At 46.5% G+C, this 22,456-nt stretch overlaps 1 protein-coding gene across 18 annotated transcripts in view; it reads left to right on the top strand.

The window, feature by feature from the left end:
• The window catches only part of DYSF (dysferlin), a 233,524-nt gene that overhangs the window by 33,891 nt on the left and 177,177 nt on the right, over positions 1 to 22,456 (top strand). For all 18 annotated transcript variants that reach the window (XM_036872978.1, XM_036872992.1, XM_036872988.1 and 15 more), the window contains exon 4: positions 13,063 to 13,168. In XM_036872978.1, the coding sequence (XP_036728873.1) occupies positions 13,063 to 13,168 (106 nt within the window). The remainder of the gene's footprint in view (positions 1 to 13,062; positions 13,169 to 22,456) is intronic.

Below are 22,456 nucleotides of genomic sequence, written 5' to 3'. Positions count from 1 at the left end.
GGTGCTTGTTTTTTTCTAACTAATTCATGGTAGTTTGTACATTTGGGATCTTGTTAGGAATATTGACCCTCGGCCTGTTTTAAGTGTGGATGGTATTTTCTCTCTGCGTGTCGTCTATTGGTTGCTTTGTCCTGGTGTCATTCTTACACAGGAATGGATGTTCCCCGAAATAGGCCCGTGCGCATAGACATTTAAAACGGCAGAGAGGCAGTTTGCTGTTGTTAGAAATTGGGGAAAGTAGGCCTATGTTCAGCCTCCAGGTTTCAGCAAGCCAGTTGGCAGGCCTCCGGAATCCTTGGGAGGCAGTTTTGAGGCAGGAATACTTACAGTTCACCATCCCATTATTCTCAGCATCCTCGGAAGCATTGACCATATCCTTATTTTCCAAGGATTTTTATAACTATATTTTGTCCTGGATTCTATCCGGGACATCCCTGGGTTTTGGAATAGTTTTTCTTTTGTCTTTCTCTGGAATGAAGTGGAAAACTATTTAGAGTTACCCTTGGGCAGCCCCTGGAGGATCAGATACTGGCAGGAAGTCTGCCAGAGGCCAGGCGGGCTGGGGTGTGTGTGTGTGTGTGTGTGTGTGTTACGTCTGGCTGTTCTCATTTCCTGCCCCTCACGGCCAGGCACACATGGCTGAAGGGGCCGCAGCTCATGGTGTCTCCTCACCGGTGTCCTTAAACTTCCCCTGAGAGTGTGTGTGTGTGTGTGTGTTTGTGTGTGTGTCCTGCAAGGTCAGGGGCTATCTGACTTTCCTGCTGTGCTGACTCACTCAATCTAATGAGGAAGGTGCGGCTGAGTCAGTGATGAATGGGTTTGAGTTGTAATATATATATTTTTAGTTGACACTTCTTTTTCTTAGTTCAAAAGATAAAGAATGAGAAACTGACACATGGAGACCTTTCTAGAGCCTTTTTTGGGAAATAATTTCAAACTCATAGAAAAGTTTCAAGAAAGAACAGGGCTTCCCTGGTGGCGCAGTGGTTGAGAATCTGCCTGCTAATGCAGGGGACACGGGTTTGAGCCCTGGTCTGGGAAGATCCCACATGCCGCGGAGCAACTGGGCCCGTGAGCCACAACTACTGAGCCTGCGCGTCTGGAGCCTGTGCTCCGCGACAAGAGAGGCCGCGATAGTGAGAGGCCCGCGCACCGCGATGAGGAGTGGCCCCCACTTGCCGCAACTAGAGAAAGCCCTCGCACAGAAACGAAGACCCAAATAAATAAATAAATAATAATTAAAGGTGCTAATACTTTAAAAAAAAAGAAAAAAAGAAGAACATCCCCACACTTTACTTAGATTCATTTATTGATAATGTTCTATTCCATTTGGTTTATAATATTCTCTCTCTCTTTCGCTCTCTCCTCTCCCTCCGTCCTCCCTTTTTCTCTCTCTCCCATCTGAGGGTAAGTTATACTCGTCATGGCCCTTTATCCTTAAATACTTCTGTGTATATTTCCGAAGAGCAGGGATATTTTTTTACATAATCACAGTAAGTTACCAACTTCAGTACATTTAACATGGTTGCCTACTTTAATCGACTGTTTGTATTTCGATCCTATCAATTGACCAAATTATGTCTTTTATAGCATTTCCCCCTCCCTTTCCCCCAGTATAGATATCCATATTGAATTTCGTCATCATATTTCCATAGCCTCCTTTACTTTGGGACATTTCCACAGTTAGGACAATTTACATTTTTGAATAATACAATACCCCAATTAAAAAAATAGAATATTCCTCATTTTGGGTTTGTCTGATGTCTTTCTCATGATTAGATTCATGATCAGATTCGGTTACTGACTCCTGGCTGGAATCCGTCATAGGTGTGTTGTGTTTATCTCAGGATCTGGAGGTGCATGGTGTCCCTCGTTGGTGACATTCATTTCAATCACCTGTCAAGGTGTTGTCTGATTTTTCCATTGTGTCTTTACTGTTCTTTTTTTCCTCCTTGAAGTCTGTTAAGAGACACTTTAAGACCCTGCAAATATCCTGCTCCTCATCAAAATGTCCCCCTAGATTTAGCATCCACAGGTGACTCTTGCTTGACTGATTCAGTCTTTACCATGAAGGTTGTGAACTGGTTTTCCATTGCCAGCACTCCCTTCACATTTACCATTCTGGGCTGTGTAAGCCTTTCCTGCAGGAGGCCCTAGTGATGGTGCTTGTCTAACCCCACTGCTGTCATGCCTGGACCTTACCCTGTGCCTGCACTGGTCATCGGTCACCCACACTCTCACTGGAGCCTCCCCCCTTGGCAGGTATGTCATCCAGAGTTGAAAGACCTGCGGGAGTCTCCTCCATCCTTCAAGGACAGAGCTAGAGTCAGGAAGAGGCCTATTCAGGGCCTGGATTATAATGTTAGAAAGTCCTTCCTTCTGTTGAGCCACAGTCTCTCTCCCTGAGATTTTGAGGGTCTCATTTCTATTCTACCATCAGGAGTGACCAAAAATAAATCTTACCTCTTACATACATTATGACAGTCATGATCTAATGTGGCCCTCACTTCAATCTGGTGGGGTAGTATGTGCAGAGGACGGGAAGGTGGTGAGTGGGGTGACATTTACCAAGCACTGTCTATGTCCCAGACACAGTTGGGGGTGTTAGGTATGTGAACTTGGATTTTACAAGAACCCTCTGAAGTGTGCACTATTCCTGTGAAGCTCCAACAGTGCAGGGGTGGTTGTCCATTTTGTGTAACCAGTATCCCCAATACCTACAATAATTAGGTGCTCACTACATATTTGTCAAATGAAAAAATGACCTTTACAGATGAGGAAACAGGCCTCAGAAAGGTTATGTAGCTTGCGCTCAGCCAAAGAGCTGTCGCATGGCAGAGCTGAGCTTCCAGCCCAGGTAGGATGACTCGAGAGCTCTTATTCTTCATCATTCTATGATAAAATTTATTTTTGGAAGATAGTTGAGAGGAAGAATGTTTTCAAAGTGTTGCTATAGGTTGAAAGGTATAGTTTAAAAATGTTGGCAGTGACTCAACATGTGAAGACCATGGTTGATGTGTGTGACACCCAGAGTCTGCCACCTGGGGTGTCCCATGAACCAAACAGAGCAAGAACTGTGTCCTGCCAGCCTTCCTGGGTCACCTTCCTTCAGGGTATTTGGGGAGGGGGCTTGTCTTACATTCACTTATTGGTCAGTGTCAGTGTGAGCTGCACCCACATCTCCCATCTAACTGCTCCCTACCACAGCTCCTAGCACCTGGGGATGTTGTCTTCTCTGGGCTGCTGCACCTCGGCTGCCTCACCTGTTCTTTCTTCAGCTCATGGCACCATGGCATATGGGAAGGCCTGGGGTAACCAATGGAGGGTCTGCAGGTATGGAGGCCACTTTCAATGGAAGAGCGTCTCTCTTAGGTCCTTCAGCTATCTCTGCCACAGGCATGGCTGCCTCTCTCTGACTAGCTGGTTTCTCCTGGGGTCTCTCAGCCAGCTGCCCTGTTGCCAGACCTCTTCTGCACACTGGACCCTTCCCTTCCTCCCTCTCCTCAGGGCCCAGACTTCAAGGGCACCCTCTGAAAGCTCCAAATGCATAGTGTAGACTACTAGACCTCCCAACCTCCTCTTCATAGGAGAGTGTAGCCCATCTACAGAGTACAATTACTGAGCTCTTTAAAATGACCATTCACCCCTGATCTCCCCAACAAAGAACTAGCAGGCTTGTGTTTTAAAATGTAGGTTTTATTATTATTCAGGTATGGTGAGGCCAACAAATCAGGAGATGATTGCCATTGAAAGGATAGTTCGTTACAGTTCCTCAGAGGAGGGGGCACGCTGCACCATGGGGGCCACATGGGGAAGCACCGGGGTCAGTCAGGAGGCAGGGGGAGGGATGGGAAAGCATGGGCAAGAGCCTTTACTGTGGTTTCCTCAGAAAAGAACAGGCAAGGCAAGGTAAGCGGGTTTAGGATTGGCTAGTTTGAATAATTTCAGCAGGCTCTGGAGTGCAGGGGCTATGTGAAGTCATGTGGTACCTGGCCCTGGGGTTTTCAGTGCAGCAGAATGTTGGCTGAGTGTGAGTGCTCAGTAGTGAAGGTGGTAGGGGTGTGGGCTCTGGATTGGTTGGTTTGCATATGAAAGGTGCAGTTGCAGGTGAGTCCTTTATATCTCTAGGAATTGGTTAGCCCTGGGCGGGGCAGCCCCTCCAAAGTGAGCAAAGCCCCAGATATCAAAACATCAAAATATTGAAAATAAAAAGGCATGATTAATACAGCTTGGAATTAGATTTTTTTAAAAAGGTTGAACCAGATCAGATTTATAGCCTGGGCTCTCTTTTCCATGGACGAAGCAAACCAAGGGTCTTTTTGTGTCTTTCATGATGTGCTCATGGGGCTCTGAGGTGTGCCACCGGTCCAGGATAGGGTCTAAGGCAAGGCTCTTGGAGTCTGGCTCTGTCTGTTATTTGTGTGAAATCAGACAAGTGAAATGCCTTTCCGAGTCCCAATCTCCTCATCTGTAAGGTGGATTGAACTAATACCAGTACCTACCCCACAGGGCTAGTGTCAGTTTTTTTTTTATAAATTTATTTCTTTATGTATTTATTTATGGTTGTGTTGGGTCTTCCTTGCTGCACGTGGGCTTTCTCTAGTTGTGGTGAGTGGGGGCTACTCTTCGTTGTGGTGCGCAGGCTTCTCCTTGCAGTGGCTTCTCTTGTTGCGGAGCACGGGCTCTAGGCACACGGGCTTCAGTAGTTATGGCACATGGGCTCAGTAGTTGTGGCTCGCGGGCTCTAGAGCACAGGCTCAGTAGTTGTGGCACACAGGCTTAGTTGCTCCACGGCATGTGGGATCTTCCTGGACCAGGGCTCGAACCCGTGTCCCCTGCATTGGCAGGTGGATTCGTAACCACTGCGCCACCAGGGAAGCCCTAGTGTCAGTTTACCCACTGTGGCAGTTTAACTGCTGAGTGTATATTAGACACTCTATACATGTAGAGTGTCTAATATACACTCAGTCAGGAGGCAGGTAGCTCTTAGTAGAATGTAAGTTCCATGAGGGCAGGCTCGGTGTTTTGTCTGATATGCAAAATAAGTATTTGTTGAATGAATAAATTATAAAATTTAAAAAGAGTTTTTATGCTTTGTTTTTAAATTTAATTTTTGAGTTAGTAAAAAAATTTAAGGAGTTATAAAAGCAGACTCTATTTTAAAAAATGCAGCAATAGTTCTCCCTTTGTTCCCGCATCTGCGCAATTCTCATCTTTCTCCCATAGGTAACCATTGTTCTTTGTTTCTTCTGTATCACTCATATTATTGGTTAATCACCAGTATAAATTCTGACTTTCCTCTTTTTTACATAATAGGTAGTATATTTATTTATTAAAATAGATTTTTTTGTATTGTGGTAAAATACACACAACAATTACCATCTTAACCATTTTTAAGTGTATATAGTTTAGTGGCATTAAATACATTCGCATTGTTTTATAACCATCACTACCATCCATCCCTGTAACTCTTTTCATCTGTAAAACTGAAGCTCTATACCTATTAAACAATAAGTCCCCATTGTCCCCTCCCACCAGCCTCTGGCAAACACCATTACACTTTCTATCTATCTGACCACTCTAAGTAATAGGTAGTATATTATACACACTTTTTTGAACTTTGGTTTTTTACTTAACAATGCATCTTTAAAAAAAAATCAATATTTTAAAAATTGAAGTATAGTTGATTTATAATGTTGTGTTAATTTCTGCTGTACAGCAAAGTGATTCGGTTATACATATATACATTCTCTTTTTTCCAATATTCTTTTCCATCATGGTTTATCACAGGATATTGAATATAGTTCTCTGTGCTATACAGTAGGACCTTGTTGTTTATCTATTCTCTCTATACAAGCTTACATCTGCTAACCCCAACCTCCCACTCTACCCATCCCCCAACCCCCTCTGCCTTGGCAACCACCAGTCTATTCTCTATGTTCCTGATTCTGTTTCTGTTTCATAGATAGACTCATTTGTGTCATAGTTTAGACTCCACAATAAGTGATATCATATGGTATTTGTCTTTCTCTTTCTCTTTTTTTACTTACTTCACTTAGTATGATAGTCTCTAGTTGCATCCATGTTGCTGCAAATGGCATTATGTCATTCTTTTTTATGACTGAGTAGTATTCCATTGTATACTTGTACCAAATCTTCTTTATCCATTCATCTGTTGATGGACATTTAGGTTGTTTCCATGTCTTGGTTATTGTGAATAGTGCTGCTATGAACATAGGGATGCATGTATCTTTTTGAAATATAGTTTTGTCTGGATATATGCCCAGGAGTGGGATTGCTGGATCATATGGTAATTCTATTTTTAGTTTTCTGAGGAACCTCCATACTGTTTTCCACAGTGGCTGTACCAAATTACATTCCCACCAACAGTACAGGAGGGGTCCCTTTTCTGCATACCCTCTCCAGAATTTGTTACTTGTAGACTTTTTAATGATGGCCATTCTGACCAGTGTGAGGTGGTACCTCATTGTAGTTTTGATTTGCATTTCTCTAATAATTAGCAATGTTGAGCATCTTTTCATGTGCCCATTGGCCATTTGTATGTCTTCTTTGGAGAAATGTCTATTTAGGTCTTCTGCCCATTTTTCAATTAGTTTTTTTTTTGTTGAGATGTATGAGCTGTTTGTATATTTTGGAAATGACCTTGTTGGTCACATCGTTTGCAAATATTTTCTCCTATTCTGTAGGTTGTCTTTTCATTTTGTTTGTGGTTTCCTTTGCTGTGGAAAAGCTTGTGAGTTTGATTAGGTCCATTTGTTTATTTTTGTTTTTATTTCTATTGCCTTGGGAGACTGACCTAAGAAAACATTGGTAAGGTTTATGTCAGAGAAAATTTTGCGTATGATCTCTTGTAGTAGTTTTATGGTGTCATGTCTTATGTTTAAGTCTTTAAGCCATTTTGAGTTTATTTTTGTGTAAGGTGAGAGGGTGTGTTCTAACTTCATTGATTTACATGTGGCTGTCCAACTTTCCCTGCACCACTTGCTGAAGAGACTTTTTCCCATTGTATAGTCTCGCCTCCTTTGTTGAAGATTAATTGACCATAGGTATGTGGGTTTATTTCTGGGCTCACTATTCTGTTCCATTGATCCATACGCCTAACAATGTATGTTGAAGATTTTCCATACATTATAAATTTACAATGTAACATTTCCATTATTTTTACAGCTGTATAGTATTCTGTTGTATGTCTATACTTAACTTACCCGTTTTCTATGATGGACATTTGGGTTGCCTGTTGTGTTTTGATCTTACAGTGATGTAAAATGTCCAGATGTTTCATTTTTAAATTTTAATTAATTATTAAAATTTTTATTGGAGTATAGTTTATTTACAATGTTGTGTTAGTTTCAGGTGTACAGCAAAGTGAATCAGTTATACATATACATATATCCACTCTTTTTTAGATTCTTTTCCCATGTATGGCCCGATGTTTTAAAATAAAATTGTTTAGATTTCTTTGTGCTTTGTTAAAATCAACTTACTTGGCCACCTTAATTCGAACGCTCCCACTTAAGGCTTAGACTTGGCGGTCACCACCTCCCATTTCTGATAGGACAGCAACCTCCTGGATGATGAATTTGGGAACCAGCTCTTCCATGAGGAAGAATGTGTGCCTTGTCAACATGGAAGCAGCTTTGACCTTGCACTCCCTCCCCCGTGCTAATTCCTGACCTGGCTTTCTGTCTTTGGGATGGCAGCAGCTCTTTCGGACCCCACACTTCTCTTGCCCTCACATTCCAGTGGCTTGGGAACACAGCACAGCCAAGAGGGATGACCAGGTCTGGGGAGGCTGGGCAGCGCATTTTTCTAACAGTAGGCTGCCGAGGCCCACAGGGTTTCCTTCCAGCCCACCAGGCTCCACACACACTCAGAGCTCGCTCCCAGGCAGCCCGTGCAGAACCCCCCCCCCCCCCCAGGCCCGTCCTTGCCTCATTTGACTGCTACTGAATCCTGCCTGCCACACTGGGCCACTGGTTGGTACCCACCGTGTGCAGCATCCCTGATGTGCAGAAGGCCGGGGCGCCCTAGGGTCTGTGTCTTAGCCTTGGTCTCTGGATAGAATGGGTCTCCTCAAGGGTCTGGACCCTCCCAGGTCCGAGCCCCCTGAATAACACCACATCTTCTCCGTCCTCCGTGAAATGAATGAATGAAAAGTGGCCGTCAGGGTTTCCGATCGCGGTCAAGCCTCAGATCCGTCCCGCTTCCCTCCCTCCTCCTGCCTCCCTCCTCCTCCCCGCAGTTCGGCGGGGCTGCCGACACAGGGGAGGCTCTGCCTCTCTCGGACTCGGGAGCGTGAGCCCACAGCCTGCTCCTTAGGCTTAGGGATAGGCATCCTGCTTCCAGCCTTACCTCCTAGCGGAGTGGAGGCCTATGAAGCCGCTCAGGCCCTCGGAGGGACTGACCTCAGGGCCTATGCAGGGGTGGCAAGTGGGGGTATTTCATGGCCCAGAAAGACGTTTAAGGGAGGAAATAAGCAATCCTGCTGGCCGCGGTTCCTCCCGCCCGGAGGTGCCTGGGCTGGCAGGGGTGGGGCCGGCGCTTCCTCTTGCATTTCCTCCCATTGTTCCCGCCCCGCTTCCGGGAATTCTCCCTGACGGCGGCCTGGGCGGGCGGGATGCCGGCGAGGGAGGAGAGCCGGCTGCGCTCTGCGCCCTGACCCGCCGCGCTCTGACCGCAGCCTCCAGGGTCCGGAACCGGGGGCCCGCCGGCAAACTAGCTGTCTGCACCGCCAGGTCTGCCATCCCTCCGCTCCCCTGCCGGCCCTGCCTCCCGCCGCCCCAGGCTGAAGCCTCAGAATTGCCAGGAATTGCCGCTGGGAATCTGGGGGCCAAGTCTGTCAACCAACAAATAATGCAGGAGGCTGCAAATAAGAAAACAGTTTCTTTGGGATTTTAAGAATTGCAATTCGGGAGACGCAAATTCGGGTACCTGTGAAAGTATTGGGAGAAAGAGGGGCTTATAAAGACAAAAAGCCAGGAGGTTGTTAAAAGTTGCCTGGCGAGAATTGTGATAGGATCTGAAAGTATTTGTGCTTAAAGAATCACAGGTTGTTTTAGGGTAGGGGTCTGTAAGTAGATAGACTCTCCTGAGTTATTTTAGGGAAAGGGTCCGATAAATATCTGGAGTTTCGGGCAGGTGTTCTGGATGACTTCATCAGGTCAAAAGGTCAGATTCCATCCAGGCTGAGACATATATAAGTCACACTTCATTAATGGCCTCCCAGCTCCATTTTATAGAGCTCTCTTACGAATACCGACTCTATTTTGATTTTCCTTTCACAAGTTCTAGGGCAGGATCCACCATCAACCTGCTCAAGCAAGTCCCTCCGTTCTGCTGCCCCAGTTTCACAGTGTCGCATTGTTACCCAGAAACTGGGTTTGCCTCTTGGTGGGTGTCGAGCCAAAAGACACAACCAAGTCAAAGACCGGGAGAAGGAAGGATTTATTACTTGCAACAAGTAAGGAGAACTTTGGGGACCCTTCCCAAAGCGGTGTCTCCCCGGAACAGCAAAATTGGGGAAGTTTTAAGCTATGGGTATATGCATATTCGAGAAGGGGCTTGGGCAGTAGGCAGAGTCCAAGCTTTAGTTGACTGAAGGCATGAAGGTCAGAAAGGGTCAACGTCGCCATCTCTTAGATTCCAGCTGATCTGGTGGTTGAGTGCCTCAGGGGGGATTTAAATTCTGAACAAACAGCTCAAGAAAGTGCTTTAGGCTAGTCTTTGCCATTTAAATAGAACTGGGAGTCTTCACAACTGGTTTGTTATCTTTGCTATTGTTACTTTTGCCTTGATAAGTTTGTCCTTTCTGTTCTCTTAAGATCATTACTGAGATCTATTCAAGGACTAGCACTGTGGCCAGGATTAGATCACAAAATGGTTTAGGCCAAAAATGGCTTCTCTTATGTCAAGGAGGCCATGCCTGCTTCTCTTTCTTTGGGGACCCCCTACCCCATCTGCTTACAGCATGGATTCAGGGGTTCTCTGCACCTACTGTCTGGTTTTTTTGACGTTGCCCAGGTCCTAAGGACACTTCAGTCAACACACTGGTGACAGGGGCCTTCCTCTCGCTGGCTCTGGGATGGAGACTCTCCAGGAGGCCCAGTTTAGTGAGCTACGGTACAAGCCTGCTCTGTTCTGCAAAGGACTATAACACAAACCAGTCCAAATTCTAGAAAATTCGATTCCTAGCATCATGAGGGGTGTTAGAACCCTGGAATGAATATTAGCAAACATCTCTCCCTTTAGTCCTATTAAAAAACAAAATTCAACTAAGTAAATTTGAAGATCTAATTGGTTTTTTATTCAATGAGTTATGAATCTGGCAGCGTCCCATCTAGCAACTAGAAAGGCACTCCAAGGGGTTGTGCAAAATGGAAGATTTTATAGGCAGAAGGAGGGTGGGGCAAGAAGGTATTAACAAAAGAATATGAAGGGTTATTTTTAAGTCAGGACATCAACTTTTTTGGGTGGGGAATGGCAAGGGTTTATCATGCAGATTGCCTCCTCTTCTTCTGGGTGGGGTGGGAGTGGGGTGGAGATGGCCCACACGACAGATTACCTTTCTAGTGCTTGACCAGACCATTCTAGACTGGCCTATTAAGATTACATTTCTGGGAAAGGTTGAAACTGCGATTAGACCCGGTATTAAATCTAGGTTTGGTATTGGCCTCGGCCTGCAGCAGCTTGAAGCAGGATTTTGGTTCCCCAGCCAGAGATTGAAGTCAGGCCGTGGCGGTGAGAGCGCTGAATCCTAGCCACTAGACCACCAGGGACAGTGGCTAGTGACAAGGCCCTGGCCCGTTGGCTTTGTAGAAATGAATTTCCACGAAGAGGCAGACAGTAGTGAAATAAGCGAAGTGTTTATTAGGAGGAAAAAGAGTACGTGTGAATAGACTCACAGGGGCGGGCTCAGAGAGAGAGTCACGCCCTCGTGGTAGTTTGAATCACTTTTATGGGGAATTTCGTCCAGGTTTCCTCTGGCCAATCATCTTGCTTTGCCCAGCTCTGTGTCCGTACTTGGTTTAACTAAGGGTCCTCCTCTGTGGGTGTGCGCATCTCTCAGCCAAGTTGGATTCTAGTGAAGAGGCCTATACGTAGGTTGACATCTCCTACTATGGGGTGGCGCCCCTCCCTTTTTGACCCCTGAGGAGCCTTTCTGCGCTTGTGTAGTCAGGAAGGCCTCCTTGACCTAGAGAATGAGAAAAATGTGGTCTCTTTGTCTCTTATCTGGGCAGGGCTCAGCTCCTCTCTGCCCCTGCCATTACTGTTATCTTAAAGTGTCCACGGGAGGCAAAGTCCAGCTATTTACCCTGTTTCTGTTATTTCTATCTGGAAGTGTAAAGAGGAGGCTGGTTGTAAATGTCTAACCTGGAGCCCATCTATCTCCTGCCTCACACCTTTTGGCAATTGTGAATAATGCTGTTATGAACTTGGGTGTACAAATATCTCTTTATGAGTCCCTGATTTCAATTCTTTTGGGTATTTACCCAGAAGTGGAATTGCCAAATCATATGGTAATTCTATATTTATTTATTAAAAGCTTTGTAGTGTTTTTTTTTTAAAATTTTATTTATTTTTGGCTGTGTTGGGTCTTCGTTGCTGCGTGTGGGCTTTCTCTAGTTGTGGTGAGTGGGGGCTACTCTTCGTTGCAGTGCGCGGGCTCTAGGCGCGGGCTTCAGTAGTTGCAGCATGTGGGCTCAGGAGTTGCAGTGTGTGGGCTCAGTAGCTGTGGCTCATGGGCTTAGTTGCTCCGCAGCATGTGGGATCTTCCCGGACCAGGGCTCGAACCCATGTCCCCTGCATTGGCAGGCAGATTCTTAACCACTGCACCACCAGGGAAGTCCTGGTAATTCTATATTTAATTTTTTTGAGGAACCGCCATGCTGTTTTCCATTCCAACCAATGGTGTGCAAGGGTTTCAATTTCTCAACATTCTCGTGAGCATTTGTTGTTTTCTGTTTTCTGATGGTAGTAATGGATGTGAAGTGGTACCTCATTGTGAGCAGCCAGTTTTAATAATCAGCCCATTAGGTCAAGATGGAAGTTTTATTTCATCAGTAATAAAAACTCATATTCAAATCAGTTGTTATAGAGACCAGAAAAAGGAAGGTCCCAGATAATAGGTGTGCTATTTATCCGTCGGAAAAACAAAAAATTAACAACCAAATGATGAGAGTACACCTGTGGCTGGTCATTGTTTGTGTCCTGGCAGTAACGTGCAGGAAGCACACCCAAGTCTGATGTAGGCACTGGGCAACAGTTCTGGTTGACACAGGCCACTCGCTGCCCTGATTTCCTACCGCTGCTCAGGAGGCAGTTTGCTCACTTTTTAGCTTAGGGATACAAACTTTTTCCTTGGCACTCTTTGAAGGGTACCTTCACTGAACATCAGGTGGTGACCTTCTCTTTCCTAAGAGCCCATCCATCTATGGGCCCCCTCCCCTCAGTCAGAGATGCGGCCTCAGGTGTGTGTGGGGTGATAGTCTCTTGGGAGTGGGGCATGCCTCCCCTGCCCCAATTTTCCTTTCTCCCTGTCCCTGAAGATAGGAAGGTCTGTGTGTTTTTCATTTATCGTCATTGCTGGCTGAGCTCTGGGAAAGCAGTGTAGATGGTCTGTGTAGCTGTGGGTCAGGAGAGCTGCTGAGGCAGAGGAGGATACAGATGCAGTGGCGGCGAAACTGCCCCTGCTTTCAGGAGATGCTGCTCTGGTGCACTGTTCAGGTCTGATGGGCAAAACAACCCAGGCAGATGGGGTGGCAGGGCTGGGCCTCTGGGGGGGGGCGGGGCAGAAGGGGTCAAAGTTGACCTTGGGGGAAAGTGGCTCTTGTCCTTCTCGTGCAGGGAGAGGGGCCTGGTCTTCCAGGGATGGTGATGGGGTAACTGGGGGCAGGGCTTCTGGGGGAGCCTTGAAGGGTCCTAGGCATCCTAGGTTCAGTTGGTCTGTGGGGTGTCTGTGAGGTGGCCGTGGTGAAGGGTATACGGGAGAGGAACTGGGCACATTTGGCTGCTTTTCTACAGTCTACTTTTCTCTCCTCTCAGGTTCCTGGGGGAGGCCAACGTCCCACTCCGGGAGGTCCTTGCCACCCCCAGTCTGTCTGCCAGCTTCAATGCCCCGCTGCTGGACACCAAGAAGCAGCCCACAGGGGTAAGTGTCCACCGGCCTCTGCATCTGGCCGGTTTCTGTCTGAGGCTTTGCCCTCCTGACCCCAGTGGTGTGTCAGAGTCCAACCCCCAGCAACCAGGCCCGGCCCGCCCTGGCCGGAGCTCGGTGTACCCGGGAGGGGCTCACGGGTGGAAGGGATGTGAGGGGAAGAGGAGGGACCTGGCCCCATCCGCAGGGCTCAAGTCAGCCTTGCCTCACAGCAGCTGCCTGCCCCTGGGTCACCTCCCGGGATTGGTTTTTCACTGGAAACCCAAGGTCTTCCCAAGCTTCTTGGCAGCCTTGGTTATGGCGCCTCGACCTCCCTGGTAGCCCTTCCTCACCATCCAAGCGCCTTCTCCAGATCCGGAATATCTGAGTGATCTGGGTCACAGATCACAAGGGAAGGGGAACAGACACCCCCCTCCCCTGCCCACCAGGACCTGTCAGACCCCCTTCCCTTCCTCCGTAGTCCTTCCTGCTCCTCCGCCAGCCTTCCCAGGGCTCTCCCAGTCCTCCCAGACAATTCCCAGCCCTCATCTCTGGCCTCCCGTTATTTTTAGTGAGCTAAATATACCCTGCGGGGTTCTTTCTTCACGGTCAGTAGAATTGCTGACCTTCCCTCTGGGTCAGCCCCACCTCCCAGGATGCAGTGCGGGAACTAACAGTCTGGAAGTGCTTCCTCCCAGTGGGGCCCTGGGGAGTCTCTCAGACAGAGTGTGGCTACCTTGCCCGGTGGGGTGTGTGCACGTGCGTGTGCGTGCGTGTGTGTGTGTGTGAGGCTTGGGGCTCTTGGCTGGCTTGGTGAGTCAGGAAGTGGCCAGTCTGGGCTAAGCTCTGAATGGAACCACTGCTGGGAACTGGGAGCTGGAGAAAGAGAGTGAGTGACTGAAGTCACTCAGTGAATCGGCGTCCAGACTGGGACACGAATCGGGGGGCACATGTCCTGAGCTCTCAGTCGTGGAAGGGACTTGAATGGACTCCTGGTTCACTGCCCTTCTGATGCTGGCATTTTCTCCTAAGGTGCCTTAGGCCAGTGATGGCTGGGATGCTTCCTTGGTGGGGAAATGCCACTTCCCAGAGCATTCATCCCTTTCTCAGACAGTGCTCACTGGTAGAACGTTCTGGTTCAGCGCAGGGTTCGCTGAGCCCGTCTCCATCACCTCCTGCATCGCTTTTGTCCTCCCTTGGAGCCCTTCAGTCTGCTAATGTTCCCTGTAGTCGGGAAGGGCTCCGGGACTGCTGAGCTGCCCTTCTAGGGATCCTGAAGGGGGCCAGAGCTGGCTCCTCTGAGACGCAGAGCACGAATGGGGGAGTGGCAGGCGTCGAGGCAGCTGGGGAAAGAGGTATTTTGAGTCAGGGGACCTGCCTGGTGCTTCTCCACGGCGTCTCAGGGACAGCGCTGCCTACTTTGCTGAGTGTCGGGCCCCCAGTGCCTCCAACCGGGGTTTCTCGCTTCCGGGCTGGGCCGCTCAGCCATCTCCTCACTCGCGCCCTCTCTGCATCTGCGATGCTGGTGTTTCCTGCCAGTCCTCCTGCACCTGCTCCCCTCCAAGCTCAAAGGCGCACCCAGCCCCTGAGCCACCTGACCATGGGGCCGAGCCCGGCTGTGACTCCCTGCATGCAGCACCTCTCCTCCTCTCGCTCTGTGTTCCCGCGCTCTGTCTGCACTTCCCGTGCGCCAGCTGGGAGCTGGCTGCCTTCTCCTCCCTGGGCTGGGACCCCTGGCTGTCTGCAGAGCTTGCCACTCTGTCACACACCACGTCTCCAGGAAGGGGCTGTGAGAGCCACAAGGTGATGGGTGGGCGCTGAGCACGGGCTCCGGGAGCTGCGGTAAACTAGCTTCCTGGACCCACCTCCAACGTGTGTGTGGAGGCTTCTCCACACCAACCAACGGTGCTCCGGACACCAGCTGGGTGGCCTGCGATTCAACTCGATCCTGACACTATCTGCCTGGCCATAGCATCAGATCCCACAGGTTAAATGCTCAGTCCTGCCCCCCACCCCCCTTCAGGTACCAGTCACAAGCCCAGGCTGTTACCTGTGCTTCTGACCAACTGGCTATAAATCAGAGGTGCCCAGAGCCTCCTCCACAGGTTCAGTGAATTTGCTAGTGTGGCTCACAGAACTCAGAGAAACATTTTACTTACTAGATTACCAGTTTATTTATTTTTTTATTTTTTAAAATTTATTTATTTTATTATTTTTGGCTGCGTTGGGTCTTCATTGCTGTGCACAGGTTTTCTCTAGTTGCGGCGAGCGGGGGCTACTCTTCGTTGCGGTGCGCGGGCTTCTCATTGCGGTGGCCTCTCCTGTTGCAGAGCACAAGCTCTAGGCGCGCGGGCTTCAGTAGTTGTGGCACACGGGCTTAGCTGCTCTGCGGCATGTGGGATCCTCCCGGACCAGGGCTCGAACCCGTGTCCCCTGCATTGGCAGGCAGATTCTTAACCACTGCAGCACCAGGGAAGCCCTACCAGTTTATTATAAAAGGGTATAACTCAGGAATAGCCAGACAGAAGAGACGCACAGGCAAGGTATGGGGAAGAGGCACAGAGCTTCCATGCCCTCTCCAGGAGCACAGCTCTCTCCAGTCTCCAACACAGAAGCTCTCTGAAACACAGCCTTTTGGGTTTTTATGGAGGCTTCGTGACTTAAGCGTGATTGATTAAATCATTGACCATCAGTGACTGATTCAACCTCCAGCCCCTCTTCCATCCCTGGAGATTGGGGGTGGGACTGAAGTTACAACCCTCTGTTCGCACAGTTGGTCCTCCCGGCAACCAGCCCCATCCTTAGGCGGGGTCCCAAAGTCACTCCATTAACATAACAAGAGACCACCTTTGTCACTCTCAGCACTTAAGAAATTCCAAGAGTTTTGGAAGCTGTGAGCCAGGAAATGTGGACAAAGACCAAATATATATGAAAAATATATTTTGGTCATCTCAATGACCAAATATATATGTCTTATAAATCACAATATAGCATGGGACCTCCTTCCCTGCAGCCCAGGAGGTAGCTCTGGCCTGTGCAGAGGGTCCAGGACCATCTTCTAGCCTCTGTGATAGTGCTGAGTCACACTGCAGCCCCAGGCAGGTCCCAAGGCCCTCTGAACTGGGGCTCCCCACCCGGGGCCTGGGGCTGGTTGCGCGGCAGTTGGGAGCACAGAGAGCTGGGGGTTTGCTCAGAAGGGACAGAGAGCCCTGTCAGCAGCTGTGGATTCTCACTGGCCCTTTACTGAGGCCGATTTCTGGGCTGAGTCCGATGGACAGAGCTTGCCAGGCATCCCCTGTTTGTTGTAGCTCGGATGACCTCAGAGGGCCAGAGGAACCTGCTGATGGTGTGAGGGGAGTGAAGTCAGGGCTTGTGGGATCCTTAGAAAACCCCAGAGGGACTGAGAGGAGGAGGAGGGGCCTCTGCAGGCTGGCCTGTGGGCTCCACCTGCCTGTCACGCGGTATTCTCACCCAAGTCCCTTCAGATGTGGCGTGCTGGGCTGTGTGCCCTGAGAAGATGCCAAAATTATCTAGATGCCTCTAGACTGAAGGGGAAGACACTACCCCTGTCCTGGGGGAGTCTCCAGGCCCACGAGGGTGCTGGACACACATGGAGGAAAGAAGCAACATACTCACAAATGTATTTTAAGAGCAGCTTGCTAATGAGGGTGTGGATGATACACCACGAAAACCATGACGGAATCTCCTCAGCCTTAAATACCAGAGTTAGGTCAGGAAGGGAAACCCACTGGGTGACAAAACATGTGAAACCCACTGGCGGGGTGGGTCGGGGAGGCAGGAGGGCCCTGTGTGTTTGGAGCAGGTGCCGAGGTGAGCAGACACAGCGCTTTGGTGAATCCCTGAGTTTCCTTCAGGTGGTCTGAAGATGCTACCGACCACCCCTGCCTCAGCTCAGGGCCACATCTTACCCTCTGCCGGCTGCTGGGTGTCGTCTGGGGGCAAGGTAAATAAGACCCAGGCACATGAAGTGTGTTGGGGGCAGTGTGGGTGGGCTGGTCCAGGGTTTGGTCCTGCTAAGCTCAGTGTTGGAGAGCAGTGGCCCAGGAAGGAGGCAGCAAGCAACGGGGCTGAACATGGCAGGGTGGGCGAAGGACCTGGGAGCTTGGCCCTATAACCTGTAGGAGGATCTGATGGCGTTGTCCTCTGTCTCTGCCTGTCCTGGTGTCCTGGTTTCCTGGGCCCTCTTAGCCTGGGGGCCACACAGGACCTTCCAAAATTCTGTGATATTGTTGACAGAATGGCAACATGGGTGAGTGAAGTTATCTGCTCCAGGACAGCGTGCTTTGATGGACACATGACTGACGGGCAGTGGCCTTGTGATAGGATGTATGCATGGTGGTGCTGGGGCTGAGGACCTGAGGGACAGGGCTGTCGGATGGAGCACCTTGATGTGGAGGGCCTTAAAGAGGGTCCTACCGGGGGCTATGGGCCAAAGTCATGGTCTAGGAGAATGTGGAGCTCACATACATCCCACAGAAAGAAAATCTCAGCTCTGGTTATGTCTGGAGAAGGAGACAGGCTATGAGATATGATGTCCCAGTGAGGATGGGAGGTCCTGACCCTGAGTGGGGCCCACAGACATGCCCCCTTTCCTTTAGATCTCAGTAGAGCTAGAGGCCTCCAGTATTAACCAGCTCTGGTCCTGAAGCAGTGGACCCTGGAGCCTGCCCCCTGCTGGCGAGATCTATTCTAGATCCTGGGTTCCAGATCCTCAGAAGCTGCCAGGGATGTTCCTGTTGTTTCCTTTTTTTTTCACACACACTGTATTTTATTTTTACAAGAGACAAATAAACTGGCACCAAGCATTGTAAATGGATGACCACAACAAAAGCAACAATGATTGCAATTACCAAACAGGAAACACACTCATACTATGTCATAATATTGACATTCAGGCCAGTAATCCTCCACTGTAACAGCTCCTTTACTTTGCAGTGAAAATTGACTTGTATATTTTTTGCCTTTGAGTCCTTGTGAGATTTTCTTTTTTCATTCAAACAGAAAGTCACAAAAATTATAATCATCCTCATCAGTTCACTCAGTCCCATGTAATTAATTTTTTTTTTCATCTTGATCTTTTGTTAGCACTTTTATGAATTCATCAGTTTTTCATTAGAGTTCTGAGAATGCTTATTCATTCAGTTCAGCAGTACAGTCAGTTACCAGAAACCTGTACTTGTCAGAGTCTTTTCCATGAATTCCTTGAAGATGAAACCCTTTTATAGGAACTTTTTTGCGAAAGCATCAGAGTACACCCAGAACTGTCTGTAAATGACAAAAGACTTAAAAATGACCACGGTTAAAGGTTTGATGAAAGTTCATAATAATGCAATTGACAAGGAAATTTAGTTACTTCTGAGATATACATTTTAAAGTAATAACTAGAATTATGACTTATAACATTATAAGATTTTTAGAAATTTTTAGAAATTTCATGTAATGTCTGAAACATTTATATTAACATATTTCCATACAAATAACCCAATGAAAGTTTAGTATTAGTTGTTTTTTTTTGTTTTGTTTTTTTATACTGCAGGTTCTTATTAGTCATCAATTTTATACACATCAGTGTATACATGTCAATCCCAATCACCCAATTCAGCACACCACCATCCCCACCCCACTGCGGTTTTCCCCCCTTTGTGTCCATACGTTTGTTCTCTACATCTGTGTCTCAACTTCTGCCCTGCAAACCTGTTCATCTGTACCATTTTTCTAGGTTCCACATACATGCATTAATATACGATATTTGTTTTTCTCTTTCTGACTTACTTCACTCTGTATGACAGTCTCTAGATCCATCCATGTCCCAACAAATGACTCAATTTCGTTCTTTTTTATGGCTGAGTAATATTCCATTGTATACATGTACCACAACTTCTTTATCCATTTGTCTGTCGATGGGCATTTAGGTTGCTTCCATGACCTGGCTATTGTAAATAGGGCTGCAATGAACATTGGGGTGCATGTGTCTTTTTGAATTATGGTTTTCTCTGGGTATATGCCCAGTAGTGGGATTGCTGGATCATATGGTAATTCTATTTTTAGTTTTTTAAGGAACCTTCATACTGTTCTCCATAGTGGCTGTATCAATTTACATTCCCACCAACAGTGCAAGAGGGTTCCCTTTTCTCCACACCCTCTCCAGCATTTGTTGTTTGTAGATTTTCTGATGATGCCCATTCTAACTGGTGTGAGGTGATACCTCATTGTAGTTTTGATTTGCACTTCTCTAATAATTAGTGATGCTGAGCAGCTTTTCATGTGCTTCTTGGCCATCTGTGTGTCTTCTTTGGAGAAATGTCTATTTAGGTCTTCTGCCCATTTTTGGATTGGGTTGTTTGTTTCTTTAATATTGAGCTGCATGAACTGTTTATATATTTTGGAGATTAATCCTTTGTCCGTTGATTCGTTTGCAAATATTTTCTCCCATTCTGAGGGTTGTCTTTTCATTTTGTTTATGGTTTCCTTTGCTGTGCAAAAGCTTTGAAGTTTCATTAGGTCCCATTTGTTTATTTTTGTTTTTATTTCCATTACTCTAGGAGGTGGATCAAAAAAGATCTTGCTGTGATTTATGTCAAAGTGTGTTCTTCCTATGTTTTCCTCTAAGAGTTTTATAGTGTCCAGTCTTATATTTAGGTCTTGAATCCATTTTGAGTTTATTTTTGTGTATGGTGTTAGGGAGTATTCTAATTTCATTCTTTTACATGTAGCCGTCCAGGTTTCCCAGCACCACTTATTGAAGAGACTGTCTTTTCTCCATTGTATATCTTTGCCTCCTTTGTCGTAGATTAGTTGACCATAGGTTCGTGGGTTTATCTCTGGGCTTTCTATCTTGTTCCATTGATCTATATTTCTGTTTTTGTGCCAGTACCATATTGTCTTGATTACTGTAGCTTTGTAGTACAGTCTGAAGTCAGGGAGTCTGATTCCTCCAGCTCCATTTTTTTCCCTCAAGACTGCTTTGGCTATTCGGGGTCTTTTGTGTCTCCATACAAATTTTTTTTTCTTTTTAATTTATTTATTTATGGCTGTGTTGGGTCTTCGTTTCTGTTTGAGGGCTTTCTCTAGTTGTGGCAAGCAGGGGCCACTCTTCATCGCGGTGCGTGGGCCTCTCACTATCGCGGCCTCTCTTGTTGCGGAGCACAGGCTCCAGACGCGCAGGCTCAGTAGTTGTGGCTCACGGGCCCTGTTGCTCTGCGGCATGTGGGATCTTCCCAGACCAGGGCTCGAACCCGTGTCCCCTGCATTGGCAGGCAGACTCTCAACCACTGCGCCACCAGGGAAGCCCCCTCCATACAAATTTTAAGATGATTTGTTCTAGTTCCATAAAAAATACCATTGGTAATTTGATAGGGATTGCATTGAATCTGTAGATTGCTTTGGGTAGTATAGTCATTTTCACAATATTGATTCTTCCAATCCAAGAACATGGTATATGTCTCCATCTGTTGGTATCATCTTTAATTTCTTTCATCAGTGTCTTATAGTTTTTTGCATACAGGTCTTTTGTTTCCCTAGGTAGGTTTATTCCTAGGTATTTTATTCTTTTTGTTGCAATGGTAAATGGGAGTGTTTCCATAATTTCTCTTTCAGATGTTTCATCATTAGTGTATAGGAATGCAAGAGATTTCTGTGCATTAATTTTGTATCCTGCAACTTTACCAAATTCATTGATTAGCTCTAGTAGTTTTCTGGTGGCATTTTTAGGAATCTCTATGTATAGTATCATGTCATCCGCAAACAGTGACAGTTTTACTTCTTCTTTTCCAATTTGTATTCCTTTTATTTCTTTTTCTTCTCTGATTGCCGTGGCTAGGACTTCCAAAACTATGTTGAATAATAGTGGTGAGAGTGGACATCCTTGTCTCGTTCCTGATCTTAGAGGAAATGCTTTCAGTTTTTCACTATTGAGAATGATGTTTGCTGTGGGTTTGTCGTATATGGCCTTTATTATGTTGAGGTAGGTTCCCTCTATGCCCACTTTCTGGAGAGTTTTTATCAGAAATGGGTGCTGAATTTTGTCAAAAGCTTTTTCTGCATCTACTGAGATGATCATATGGTTTTTCTTCTTCAGTTTGTTAATATGGTGTATCACATTGATTGATTTGCGTATATTGAAGAATCCTTGCATCCCTGGGATAAATCCCACTTGACCGTGGTGTATGATCCTTTTAATGTGTTGTTGGATTCTGTTTGCTAGTATTTTGTTGAGGACTTTTGCATCTATATTCATCAGTGATATTGGTCTGTAATTTTCTTTTTTTGTAGTGTCTTTGTCTGGTTTTGGTATCAGGGTGATGGTGGCCTCATAGAATGAGTTTGGGAGTGTTCCTTCCTGTGCAGTTTTTGGAAGAGTTTGAGAAGGATGGGTGTTAGCTCTTCTCTAAATGTTTAATAGAATTCACCTGTGAAGCCATCTGGTCCTGGGCTTTTGTTTGTTGGAAGATTTTTAATCACAGTTTCAATTTCATTACTTGTGATTGGTCTGTTCATATTTTCTGTTTCTTCCTGGTTCAGTCTTGGAAGGTTATACCTTTCTAAGAATTTGTCCATTTCTTCCAGGTTTTCCATTTTATTGGCATAGAGTTGCTTGTAGTAGTCTCTTAAGATGCTTTGTATTTCTGCAGTGTCTGTTGTAACTTCTCCTTTTTCATTTCTGATTTTATTGATTTGAGTCTTCTCCCTCTTTTTCTTGATGAGTCTGGCTAATGGTTTATCAATTTTGTTTATCTTCTCAAAGAACAAGCTTTTAGTTTTATTGATCTTTGCTATTGTTTTCTTTGTTTCTATTTCATTTATTTCTGCTCTGATCTTTATGATTTCTTTCCTTCTCCTAACTTTGGGTTTTGTTTGTTCTTCTTTCTCTAGTTCCTTTAGGTGTAAGGTTAGATTGTTTATTTGAGATTTTTCTTGTTTCTTGAGGTAGGCTTGAATAGCTATAAACTTCCCTCTTAGAACTGCTTTTGCTGCATCCCATAGGTTTTGGATCGTCGTGCTTTCATTGTCATTTGTCTCTAGGTATTTTTTGATTTCTTCAGTGATCTCTTGGTTATTTAGTAACGTATTGTTTAGCCTCCATGTGTTTGTGTTTTTTACGTTTTTTTCCCTGTAATTGATTTCTAATCTCATAGTGTTGTGGTCAGAAAAGATGCTTGATATGATTTCAATTTTCTTAAATTTACTGAGGCTTGATTTGTGACCCAAGATATGATGTATCCTGGAGAATGTTCCATGCGCACGTGAGAAGAAAGTGTTATCTGCTGTTTTTGGATGGAATGT

The sequence above is a fragment of the Balaenoptera musculus genome, chromosome 13, assembly GCF_009873245.2.
Source record: "Balaenoptera musculus isolate JJ_BM4_2016_0621 chromosome 13, mBalMus1.pri.v3, whole genome shotgun sequence".
Taxonomy (NCBI): Eukaryota; Metazoa; Chordata; class Mammalia; order Artiodactyla; family Balaenopteridae; genus Balaenoptera; species Balaenoptera musculus.
Note: the sequence above shows the minus strand (reverse complement) of the source record. Positions and strands in the feature narration are given on the sequence as shown.